This window comes from Zeugodacus cucurbitae, chromosome 4, assembly GCF_028554725.1.
Source record: "Zeugodacus cucurbitae isolate PBARC_wt_2022May chromosome 4, idZeuCucr1.2, whole genome shotgun sequence".
NCBI lineage: Eukaryota > Metazoa > Arthropoda > Insecta > Diptera > Tephritidae > Zeugodacus > Zeugodacus cucurbitae.
In genome coordinates, this window is record NC_071669.1 from 39928053 (window position 1) to 39941428 (window position 13376).

At 38.8% G+C, this 13376-nt stretch overlaps 2 protein-coding genes across 2 annotated transcripts; one reads left to right on the top strand and one right to left on the bottom strand.

The window, feature by feature from the left end:
* Positions 1-7189: 7189 nt before the first annotated feature.
* Positions 7190-8237, top strand: LOC105214457 (keratin-associated protein 19-2). The gene is made up of 2 exons (XM_011187895.3): positions 7190-7382; positions 7445-8237. Exons 1-2 carry the CDS (start codon positions 7371-7373, stop codon positions 7886-7888), a joined length of 456 nt encoding a protein of 151 aa, XP_011186197.1. The 5' UTR covers positions 7190-7370; the 3' UTR covers positions 7889-8237.
* A 2150-nt stretch (positions 8238-10387) lies between these two features.
* LOC105214458 (cuticle protein 16.5) lies at positions 10388-11318 on the bottom strand. The gene is made up of 2 exons (XM_011187896.3): positions 11161-11318; positions 10388-11046 (listed from the first exon to the last, which is right to left on the bottom strand). The coding sequence occupies exons 1-2, from the start codon at positions 11170-11172 to the stop codon at positions 10597-10599; spliced, it is 462 nt and encodes a 153-aa protein (XP_011186198.1). The 5' UTR covers positions 11173-11318; the 3' UTR covers positions 10388-10596.
* Positions 11319-13376: the final 2058 nt, after the last annotated feature.

Here is a 13376-nt window from a genome sequence, read left to right on the forward strand (position 1 = left end):
TAATTCAGCAAAACCAGATTAAAGATACAAACTAAATCATATTATACAACATCAGGGTATAGCAGTACATACCTCCGGCTGGTCGGGAGTTGGTGTTGGCTCACTGAACGACTGCGCCACTGATCCGTTAAGACGCATAATGAAAGTGCAAGCCGGGCGATAAATGAATAAGTACTTTCAATTGCACACTCGCATTCGTACAAGCAATAAATAAATGAAATGAGACCACCGTAAAATGAAAAGGAGCATACCCTATTCCCCCTAGCATTTGCAAGCAACAACAAAAACAGCAAAAGCGAAGCTGCGCCAATAACTGTTACAGCGATTTTAGTGAGTATATGTGTGTATATGTGTTGGATTGTTGGGCGACTGGTAAGTTATCGTTGGCGCATGCGCGACATGCAATAATTCACAATTGTCTAAAAGGCGTTGCTGCGGCTGAGAAGTCACTATGTCGCCTCTGTACTTGCCTTGCAAATGAGACAAATGACGAAAATTCATTAAAAAAGAGTAAAATAAGAAAACTCATATGATTTACGGTTGACTGCATATCATCCATTGTGTATTGAATTCATTTTTTGCTGTTATTATTGTGGGAGACTGTGAGGTTCACATGCTTCGAATATGCGAATTTAGGTGTTAGGCTCAGTCTGCCAAACGAGTTTAATTCAAATTCGGCACACCAATTTAGTTTTGCCACTTAAATTTTGCCGTTTTAAATAGACACTGCCTATCGTTCAATACTGCCCTCATTATAGTGCCTCCTACACAGTTTCGCTCCCACTCTAAAGGAGTGTAATGAGGCCGGATAGGAGTCCAATTTTGTAATAATATTTCATCTAAGTAATTTTATTACAGTATGGTAAATTGTGAAACCCAAAATTCGATGTTAATAGCCACATGTACTATGTGTATATCAAACAATAACCACACCTAAATTTTGAATGACTTTTTATATTTTTTTTCATTTGATTTTTGTTATAGTTTTAATTTAAACAGGTACTTATACCATCAACACAGCAAATGGTAATCATACTTCGTAAAAAATGCAGTTAAATGCTGTTTTGAGCTCATTGAGACCTAGACATCAGACCGCTTTACTACTATTCTAATGACACTTTTCACCTTATTTTTGTCAAAACAAAAATATTCCGTTAGTACTCAAGAACACGTTACGATCACTGAAGAAAATGGTAGCCCATAATTCCGATGTGTAAACTTTAGGCTTTACTACCCATACCCAGTTTTAATTCAACCGTTCTCAATGATAGCCGCTTCAATTAAAATTTTTTATGATACGAACATGAAACCTTTACTTAATGGAGTTCAAGTAAGTAGTTAGTGGATTCATGCATTATATACTAACACACTAACACAAAATAACTCTTTCTTCCCTGTCTTTGCCTGAGAGCAATCAGTTTGATAATTTAAAGCAACGGCTGTGTTCAATTTTTTTACTTGATTTAAGTGACTACTAATGGGTTAATATATTAAGAATGAGTGTCAAACCATTTATCATTTACTTTACCTTTATTCTTGAAGTATTTGGAACATAGTGCAGCAGAGTATTTCACAATTTTTTTTATAGAAAAGCAATTGATCTTATCATGAATCTAAGCTATTTGTTTCGCCTTCAAAAGTCTTGTATTGAACTCATTGGACGAATAAATCTTTCCAACATTCTGACGGAACTGTATAAAGTTAACAACCGTTCAAAGAAGTGGCATAAGAGACTATTTTACCGTTTTAGTTATTTATGTATTAATTCCTCCACTCACTAAACTTCAATTTGAGGTCGCAAATTCTCTGTTGGCTTCTAGTGCTACACTCCCCGAGTCAACTAATAGAAAATGAAGTTGCCCCGCCCCCCATCTAGTATCTCCACATGATAGATTGTAAGAGCTCAATAAGCAGTCTACAGTATATACAGAGGTAGTCAAAATTATTTACACATCGGACGTTTTTTTAAATGTTTCACAGAAAAAGCTTTCGCTTGTTGTTGTTGTTGTCGCAGGGTAACAAAATGCAATGTTGTTCTAAACCTTGATCTATTCCCGAGCGAATGAAGTCGGTTTGGCAAGAATAGCTAGAAATATGGCGGAGAAATAAGCAAATGAACTGAAGACACGCAGTAGTCAAAAGTATTTACACACATTTTTTTTGCGTCAAAAGTATTTACACACGGCGATTTAGCCTTTATCCTTGGATTTGGTTTGAGCAAAAGTGGTAATTTGATTCTATTGCATTCTTAACAACCTAACTAAGCCTTAAAATATAAAATTTGGTAAATAAAATATCGAAAACAAAGGAATTATCGATTATTACTAGATTGGAGACTGTTACTAAGTTTAAGACTCGGGTTTAGGCTTCGGAGTTGGTTAAAATTTATAGAATTTGATGGAATACTGTTTAAAATGTTATTAAAAAGAAGGAAACGAAGTATTGCAAGGACAATTTAAAGATAATTGGGCGGAAACCTGTGATAACTCAAAGAGAATGCAGAATATTAGTAGGAACTGTCATACAAAGTCCCACAATTAGTCCTCTTAATATTGTAGCATCATCGAATCAGCATATTGCATGAACAGTCAATGATGCTACACTGCTAAGGACATTTAAAAATAGTAGCATAAATACATACGTTGTGCATAAAGTAGACCACTTCCGAAACCAAAAAAGCTTTATTTCCGAAACCAAAAAAGCGATATGCCTCTCATTTGCCTTAAAATGCATCATAAAGTCTGTCGTGGACAGATAAGGCTGATTTTTTGTTCCAGGACTTCTTTAGTAAACGCTTTATGCATTTACCACGTGAAAAGAAGAATAATGCAGCTTAGACGCTAAATAGAGTCGGGAGTGATGATTTTTGATTTTTTTTATTCTTTGGGGAAATTTTCTTTACTTCTGTTTTGGAGATTTGGTACTAATTTATATATATATATATTTGGCGTAGGAACCGCTTTAAGCGATTATAGCCGAATCCACCAGAGCGCGCCACTCATTCCTCCTTTTTGCTTTTTGGCGCCAACTGGAAACACCAAGTGAAGCCAGGTCACTTTGCACTTGGTCTTTCCACCGGAGTGGAGGTCGTCCTCTTCCGCGGCTTCCTCAAGCGGGTACTGCATCGAATACTTTCAGAGCTGGAGTGTTTTCTTCCATCCGTACAACATGACCTAGCCAGCGTAGCCGCTGTCTTTTTATTCGCTGAACTATGTCAATGTCGTCGTATAAATCGTACAGCTCATCGTTCCATCGTCTGCGGTATTCGCCGTTGCCAATGTTTAGAGGACCATAAATCATGCGCAAAACCTTTCTCTCGAAAACCCCAAGAGTCGTCTCATCGGATGTTGTCATCGTCCACGCTTCAGCGCCATACATCAGGACGGGAATAATGAGCGACTTATAGAGTTTGATTTTGGTTCGTCGAGAGAGGACTTTACTTTTCAATTGCCTACTCAGTCCAAAGTAGCACCTGTTGGCAAGAGTGATTCTGCGTTGGATTTCAAGGCTGACATTGTTGGTGTTGTTAATGCTGGTTCCCAGATAAACGAAATTATCTACAACTTCAAAGTTATGACTGTCAACAGTGACGTGGGAGCCAAGACGCGAGTGCGCTGACTGTTTGTTTGATGACAGGAGATATTTCGTCTTGTCCTCATTCACCACCAGACCCATACGCTTCGCTTCTTTATCTAGTCTGGAAAACGCAGAACAAACGGCGCGGTTGTTGCTTCCGATGATATCAATATCATCGGCATACGCCAGGAGCTGTACACTCTTGTAGAAGATTGTACCCTCTCTATTTAGTTCTGCAGCTCGTATTATTTTTTCCAGCAATATATTGAAGAAGTCGCACGATAGTGAGTCACCCTGTCTGAAGCCTCGTTTGGTATCGGACGGCTCGAAGAGGTCCTTCCCGATCCTGACGGAGCTTTTGGTGTTGCTCAACGTCAGCTTACATAGCCGTATTAGTTTTGCAGGGATACCAAATTCAGACATCGCGGCATAAAGGCAGCTCCTTTTCGTGCTATCGAAGGCAGCTTTAAAATCGATAAAAAGATGGTGAGTATCGATTCTTCTCTCTCGGGTCTTTTCCAAGATTTGGCGCATGGTGAATATCTGGTCCATTGTGGATTTTCCAGGTCTAAAGCCACACTGATAAGGTCCAATCAGTTCGTTGACGGTGGGCTTTAGTCTTTCACACAATACGCTCGACAAAACCTTATACGCGATATTGAGGAGACTTATACCACGGTAGTTGGCGCAGATTGTGGGGTCTCCCTTCTTATGGATTGGGCAGAGCACACTAAGATTCCAATCGTCAGGCATGCTTTCTTCCGACCATATTCTACAAAGAAGCTGATGCATGCACCTTATCAGTTCTTCGCCGCCGTATTTGAATAGCTCGGCCGGTAATCCATCGGCCCCCGCCGCTTTGTTGTTCTTCAAGCGGGTAATTGCTATTCGAATTTCTTCATGGTCGGGTAATGGAACATCTATTCCATCGTCATCGATTGGGGAATCGGGTTCGCCATCTCCTGGTGTTGTACTTTCACTGCCATTGAGCAGGTCGGAGAAGTGTTCCCTCCATAATCCCAGTGTGCTCTGGACATCCGTTACCAGATTACCTTCTCGGTCCCTACATGATAATGCTCCGGTCTTGAAACCTTCTGTTAATCGCCTCATCTTTTCATAGACCAATTGTTTCGGCTGCAGCGGTATGCAATGAGTTTGAGATGCCGTTCCACAGCTCCCTTATTATATAATCCGGATATATCAGAATTCACATGACCATGCCATTGTAGTGGTCCGTCGGCCTTTTCCAACTATTGACTACATTTTACAACAGGATAATGCTCCATTTCATGAAGGATCTTTACCTTCAAAAATTGAAATGAAGCAAATCAAATTGACCTCCGCACAGCCCTCACCAAAACTTTAGTCAAAATGATTGGTCTTTCGTTAAATATCAGAGGACAATTGATATAATAACCGAAATCGCTGAAATTACCGACATTTGGTATAAATTAACTGTTAACTTAGCGCACAATTATGTTGAATCAATTTGGACCATAAAGCAGGCTGGTATTGACGCCAATGATAATGTAACCCATTATGAATTTATCGCCTTAGAATAGGAATTTATACTGAACATTAAAATGTTATAGTTATCATTAAATAAGAACAGGATAATAGAGTTCATGTTGTGTATAAATACTTTTGACTACTGCGAGTCTTCAGTTCATTTGCTTATTTCTCCGCCATATTTCTAGCTATTCTTGCCAAACCGACTTCATTCGCTCGGGAATAGATCAAGGTTTACAACAACATAGCATTTTGTTACCCTGCGACAACAACAACAACAAGCGATAGCTTTTTGTGTGAAACTTGTAAAAAAACGTCCGTCAAAACCATTTCTCCGCAGTTCGAAATGATAGAGTACCATCCCCCAAAACACCATAAATCTCACGGAACGCTTCTCTAGCAGATTTGACTTTAACGAAGGAATACTTTAAATTAGCGCGAATTTCGGCGTTAGTGAACTCCATGTTTGCTCGTCTATAACTGTTGAACGCAATATCCAAACTAATCATGCATAGCGTCGTTTTGTAGGTTATGTCAAGACCTTTCAAAAATGTATAGTATTGCCAGATACCAGCGCTGTAGCGCTTTATACATACCGGCGAAATTCAAAGGACAAAACGGCGGAAGGGAGATATTTGACAACCTAATATTTTAATCCCTATCGGCGTCAATCTGGTTATATTGTATTAAGATTTATTGCAGATTTTGAAAGTTTACATAGCACTTTATGTTCTAAATTACAGAGCGACAACTTGTTTCATTTTTGAGTTCTTTACTGTAAAACAAAGTAGGCGTGGTTTTGCTCTGATGATCTCAGAATGTGACAGGAATATTAAATATAATTCGGCCTTCGCCTAACATTCTCCTACTTTGAGACGAGTTCAATTTTCGCTCGTGTCATCTGATGCACATTATCCAGACTTTAAATAAAATATATAACCAAAATTAGTTAGGTGAACTAATAGACTTATTATCGACATGTTACGAGACAAGCCGAATATCATCAAAAGAGAGGTGTTCTACCGTTCCAAAATGTTGAGAAAAGAATTAACAAATAGGCACAGGTCATACAAAGTTTTGAAGATTTCTAACAATATACATTACTAGTATTGCAATGTTGAACACTGTTCTAATCATCTCTTTCATTACAACTTCTAACTCCAAGAATTTATTAAACAGAGATGTAGCACACGCATATACTTATGTATAAGTATATAAAACTTCCCTTGGATCAGTTTGGCAGGGCTGCGGAATGTCTTATATGCTCATAAATGACAACTGCCATTTATTGGTGTTGTTGCCGCGGTAATAAACAAGGCTGTTAATATGACGTAAAACACGCAATGCATTTTAAAGTCAAGTGGATCAACAACTGGGCCTCTCCTCCGCATGCAAGTCACCAAAACAGGTGCCACATAATGAAGTAAAAGAAAAGAAAATAAAATGTTTGTGTGTGTGTAATATATATTTGAAATGCGTGCGCTAGTTAGCCATTTTGCTGGATATGTTATATCTTTCTATAAGTGCATTTGTTGGCCATGCGAAGGCGAAGCACAGCCTGTGGCATGAAGCGTGAAGCTGGCAAAACATGTTCCCGAGCAATGCGATATGTATGTTCGCAGCGACTTTTGAAATGATTTTTCCGTGGAAATTGTTATCTCACTAATGTGGCGTGTAAACGATGAATCCGCCAACTCCACTGTCCTTCCATCCGTCCGCCATCCAGTAACAATCATTAGGTATATGTGGACCACAGCGATGGCCAATGGACCCATTAAAAGGCAGAAATGTAGCAAACACTTAAAATGTGTGTCACAGAAACTGCACGTCTGATTAAGTATGTACATACATATCTCGATGCGCGACTAAGCTCATTCACATTTGCCACATTTAGCGCATTAACTGGACGCTCATGCAACACTTTCCATTTTAATTTGAATTTTTTTATGATTTAATACGAATAAGAGCAAATTCATACGTACACATATGGGCCACTCTGGTCACATATTAGTTGGGGCGTCGCGCATTGCGTGCACCATTTTTGGAGACGATTGTCTAATAGCTTTCAACTAAATGATTTGTCGCCTATAAAACTGCTTGGCAGTCATTGGATGAATCACAGTCATCTGAAGTGATCTAAGCGAACTGGTACTGGTATCACATCGTTGGTCAATACGCAATTAAAGAAATTCAATATTTTCGTGAAACTAACAGTGTCCTGCTGTGCACTATCCATTAAATAAATCAACACCCCACGCACGTACAAAGCACTAACTACACGCAACATGTTCAAATTGGTAAGTTCGTATATGCGAGCTGTGCTCACAGTAACTCATTGCATTTGTTGTCCAATCAACAGTTGGTTCTCAGCTTGGCCCTCTTCTCTGGCGCACATAACGCACTCGCAGGATTTATCGGGGGCTATGGTTTGGGCCACGACTACGGTCACTATGGAGGATTTGGGCACGGACTGTACGGCGGCTATGGCCACTATGGAGGTTATGGTGGTTATGGTCACTACGATCACGGCTATGCGGCACCTATCATCACCAAGACGATCGCAGCGGCGCCGGTGATTACGAAAATTCAAGCCGCACCCATCATCACGAAAACCATAGCGGCGCCAATTGTGACAAAGACCATTGCCGCCGCGCCTATAGCTATTGGACACGGCTATGGCTATGGACATGGCTACGGCTTGGGGCATGGCTATGGCTTGGGACACGGCTATGGTGGTCATGGTTTCTACGGCGGACATGGCTTCTATGGAGGACATGGTTATGGCTATGGACATGGCTGGTAAATGTGAAGTAGTATGTTAGGAGGTTTAAGAGAGGAAAAAGGAAATAACTGTACTGTGTTGATTTGCCTAAGTGGTGCTCACTGTTAAGTACGCGTATATATTATACATATGCTGTTCAGACGTTGTGCTTGAGGCCAAGCCTCATTTATTATACACTTATATTGCAATTTGAGCAGCACTAATTTAAAAGACTAAAAACGCTTGCATGTGTTTGTATATAATTATCACATTATTGCATATTCTAGTGTGAATTCATTTATTGTTGTATTGATTACTTAATACCTGTCTATGTAATGCAAATGTCAAATGCCAAAAACCAAAATAAAATATGAATTATTATACACTCAAAGCCATTCCGAATTGTGTGTGAACAGAAAATGTTTCTTTTGAGCACTTAGTTGCTGCTTTATTACTAGTCCATAAGTCTTTCAACTTTGGAAAAATACATTGTATTTAGTTGAGAAAATAATAACTTGACAATTTTTCAGTTCTTGTGCTTTATCACCTCATCTTCTTGCTGAAAATCAGAGCCTCTCTTTTCCTCTGTATATATGAAGCTAAAGTAAATCTGCAGTATTCTATGAGTTGAGGACTGCTCTCTCATAATGAGTTTAAATTAAAGTGATTTAAGATATACCAGTTGCTGTAAGATTCACTATTTCCTAAATAAGGTTGCATCATTCAGTAACCGATTTTGACGACTTATATCATCAGCCATATAAGCGTGACCGAAAAATGTTAGACTCCTTTGAAATAAGAGCAAATCTCCCATTTTTTAGCGACTTACATTGTATAATCCAGTACATTAATTTTTTTAAATTCTGAGCGAAATATCACTATTTTGGAGGCTTCCTTAGAAACGGAGAAATTGCTTTTTTACATCTCACTCGATTTCACAAAATATAAGGTTTGGTCCAAACCCCAGCCGAGTGTTGTATAGTGGAGGACATAGAAATAACACTCCGCTTAGACTTCAAACGACTGATGGTTGTTTGTAGATGAAAGAGGTCAAAAGGACTGACACATAAGTGCAGTCCCCCCATGGTTGTTTTAAACTTTTCCCTTATATCTAAACAGCGAGGGCAATGGAAAATACGTGTTCAGAGTCTATACGGACTAGATCACACCGGAAAACTACGGAGCAGCGTCATGATGGAATTTTTACAGGTAACTTCTAAAGCACACGTGACTTCTTAATGTTTGGGTCAGATGGAAATCAAGGTCCCCATGTTGGCTATGTATCCACGAAAAAATGTCCGATATTAGTCTGTGGGTCCATAGTCCTTTGGATGAGGTTTCCCCCCGTTGCTGTCACTTCGTGATGCTCATTTTCCTCTTATTTGCTTCTATCCTTTTATTCTATACAGGGATGCTGATAACTTATGCAGTCGCGCAAATTCATCTCCCTGGATGAATCATTGCTGGATATGTTTCGAAAAGTAATTATTATTCTTATTGCTGACAGTCTATAATATATATTGCGTTTATTTGTATAGGCCTTTGGTGTATGCATCCATTGCATTTGCTCCGGAGGTCATCTTGGTGTTTAGCTACTGATACCACTATGGTGTCATCAGCATATGCTATTTTGCTTTTTGGTTGATGTACTCTGAGCACCACGTCGTACATCAGGTTCCACAAGAGGGGTCCTAAAATCGATCCTTGCGGTACTCCACTCGAAATAAACTAGCTCTTAGTGCCTTCGTACGTGTCGAATATCTGCCTCCTGTCCTGTGGGTTAAGCTAAACTAAAATGCTATTTGTTAAGAACAACTCTGACTTATGTGTCGCAAAAAAGGATTTCATGAATATTATCATCCATGAACTATTTAGGTACTACCATATCCAAAACTGTAGAGAGCAAATCTCAAACATTGTTAAGTAAAACATGGCATTGAAGTTCCGACACTACTTTAACAGTTATCTAGTAGTATTATGGTTGAAAACAATCTTATTCGAAAACAATGTTTTCATTGTTATTGCTATTTTGATTTTTACGATTTGAGAAAATATTCTTGTTGTGGTATTCGGAAGAGAAAGTGTAAAGAAGAAGTAAAAGCTTTAGAATATGAGATCAGCTATAAGGGTACTAAAGAGACATGAGAGAATTTTTCTAAAAATACGATGGCAAAAATGTAATGATATACCCGTAAGATTATTTCAGCTGTGCAGTTAGAACAGCATGATTTTATTTTATCTAATGTAGTTCGATAAGATAAGCTTGATCTGCATACATAGATATTCATTTCTTCTCAGTGTAGTATCAGAATATATTAATAATAAAAGTCTAGTATTTGGGAAGTTTGTGTACTCTCCCGGGATAGGAGTATTAATTATATTTACCCTATAATTCTATACCCATTAGATGTTATTTCTGCATAAAGTGCAAGTAAGTCCAGAAACATGTGCATTACAACCCAAACTGTTGAGAAAGTTTTACAATATCACCACTGGTAACTTATTTTCTCTAAAGCATTTGCAAAATTAAAAACGACAATGTTTACACTAGGCATTTTAATATTTTTTTGTTTATTTTCAGCGGCAGAAATTTATATACACAAACGATTTCATTTCTCAGCAAAGAAATAAGAAAAGAAGAAAATTACAACATATCTACATAACATATTTACATTTACAAAACGACCCTTTGCAGTAACCCAGGAAATCTATTTCCTTACGCCTTCCATTAATTCGTTAAGAGTGCATATTTACCAGCCATGACCCAAACCGATACCATGACCCAAACCAATACCATGACCCAAACCGTAACCATGACCTAAACCGTAGCCCAAGGATGGAGCGGCGATCGATGCATGCGAGATTAAGGGCGCAGCAGATATTTTTGTGATTGCTGGAGCGGCGTACGAGATGGATGGAGCGGCATATGATATAGCGGGTGCAGCAGCAATCTTAGTGATGGCTGGAGCAGCATATGAGATAGCCGGAGCTGCGGCGATCTTGGTGATGGCCGGAGCGGCATAGGAAATCGATGGAGCAGCAAGAGCAGCATGGCCATAGGAGATGGCTGGAGCAGCATGCGCCAACGATAAGCCCGGACCAGAGTGGAGATCACCCAAAAGAGCGCCACCATGCGCGCCACTCAGATATCCTGGTGCAGCTACGGCGCTACCGACCAAAGCCAAGGCAACAACGACAACCTGTAAAGGATGTCGAGAAGAACAAACACATATGAATTCGTTTATGTTTTACACACTTTTTATTATAGAAGATACACAAAATTCCCGACTTGTGAACTCGCGGCGAGTACTCACGTATTTGAACATGTTTGCTGATTTAAATTGGTTTATATGCGATTTCTCTACGAGCGAATTCGATGGCAACGTGCGCACAAAACGGATCGTAGCTTAAGAACGCGAAAGACTGTTTGATTCGTTGGTAGCGTCGTGCAAAAGCTTTTATACTGTTCAAACAAATCTAATTTCTCAATGGAAATACACCAAACACAACTCCATCGCCTAGTCGCTAAACATATCTAAACTGGGCGGGAAACGGAGTGGCAGCTGCAGTGTTGCAGCAATTGAGAGGCATGCAGCAAACGCATAGCTGCGCCGAAATTAAAGCCTAAGCTGCTGTAGAAGCTGACGCTGGATGTGGACGGACGACAAGCACTTTTACTTTTTTTTCAAGTCAAAGTGGACCACAGCCGTAAGGCCTGACATGTCTGACATACACATACACACACACACACCTATACACATTTCCTTGCCATTAGTTGTGTGAATAGTGTGGCACAGTGGCCGGGGTTGTGCCATTTGTGAGGCAACGGCCTGTCGGCGGCGTCTTTTCGGCTCACTGTCATTCTGCCTCAGTCGTCGGCGCACAGCCTACGGTATTTGATAGCATTGCACCTAACAGTGGCGACCGGGAGTATTGGCTACCTCCTCTTAATGTTGTTGTTGCTGTTGTGACATGGAAAAACAGGCTGTTATTTTTCAATTTCATAATGTTCCTCTTTGGCCAATGCGACAGGTTGCAGGCTGTTTTATGGACCAGCTACACCAAGAAGAGATTACTGCTGCTCAAATATGCGGTTTGTGTGGCAACAGAGCAACTAATCAGTCCTCAAAAGAGAATTGCCAACTGATTAGCTTCATTAAGAGTGTAAATAAAATTTGGCGAAAATATGACTCATGCGTTCGATGTTTCAAGCAACGATGGCAGTCAATACTGTTTGATTGCGATTCCTTTCAAGTACTTGTGTGTACACGTTTCTTTCTTTCGTTTTTGAAAGCTTTAAATACGGCGAAAAGATTGAAAGGATTGTGGTTCATTTAAAATTTTAATATTTGTATTTATGAACATCTGGCCAAGTGATGAAAGCAAATGGAAAGGAAAGAAATGAATTTGTTGGTATATAGTTACGTATAATGTCGCATCGGAGCCCAACATACCCAGAAATTATGCAACCACACATGCGCTTAACCGATGTATTTAAATAGAATCTCAGTCGAAAAGTGAAACCAACAAATTTAGTTAGTTCTTCTGAGAAAATTAACTAATATAGTCTATAATGAGGAGAACTTTTTCAAGAATCATGTATTAGTATAACTGATGCAAAAAATAATTGCATATTTTCAATGACTCAAACCTTGGATACTACAAAAATCTGTCGGTTTCCATCAGAGGCTTTAAGATACATATGCCTTTAATATAATAAGATGATTCAGAATAATTCCATGTAGTAAGTGGTTATGCCGTGAAGAGCTGATACAAGAAAAATGCGAGAACTACTAATTGGTCTAATAGAACTTCTTCTGGTCGTATTTAGCCTGCGTAGAACCAACTTATATTAAAATTTTCATAGAAACATAGATAAAAGACATGTAATGAGCTAGAGGCCATCAAATAGGTACTTTAAAAAGGGTATGAACAGGGTTTATTAAAGTTGTAACAAATAATATCAATCATATTCAACGACTTCCCGATGAAAGCAGTTCTATAAAGTTTTAGATCACAACTTCCGCCGAGCGTTATGAGTAAGGAAACATTAGTATGAAATGTCGATTTAAAATTTTGAAGATTTTCAATGTTCTGGTAAGTGAACACAAATTATTTTTTAGGGATGTAACTTTGCATAATTTTATTTGAAGATTTAAAAAAGAAGAAAAAAATTTACATACTTTTTGTTGCTGTTGTTTTTTGCGATCAAACATAAGTCCTTCTTTTCCGCGGCGCATGTGATTTCCGCTCACTGGAACATCTGAAACCAAAAATTCCAACGGGATTAGAAAGAGTACATGTTTGGCTCTGGTATGAAGTTGAAAAGTAAAGAAGATCTTCACCAATTTGATTTAACCTAGTTCATACCATAGCTATATATGTATAGAATAACGTATTAAAATTTGGAACCGATTGGATTAAATTTCGAGAAAAACGCGGTTAAAGTTTTGAGAAGCAAATTCTTGGGTATAAAACCTACCGACTTTCAATCTTCAATCGGCTATATCTTCAAGAGTTTTTTCAAATT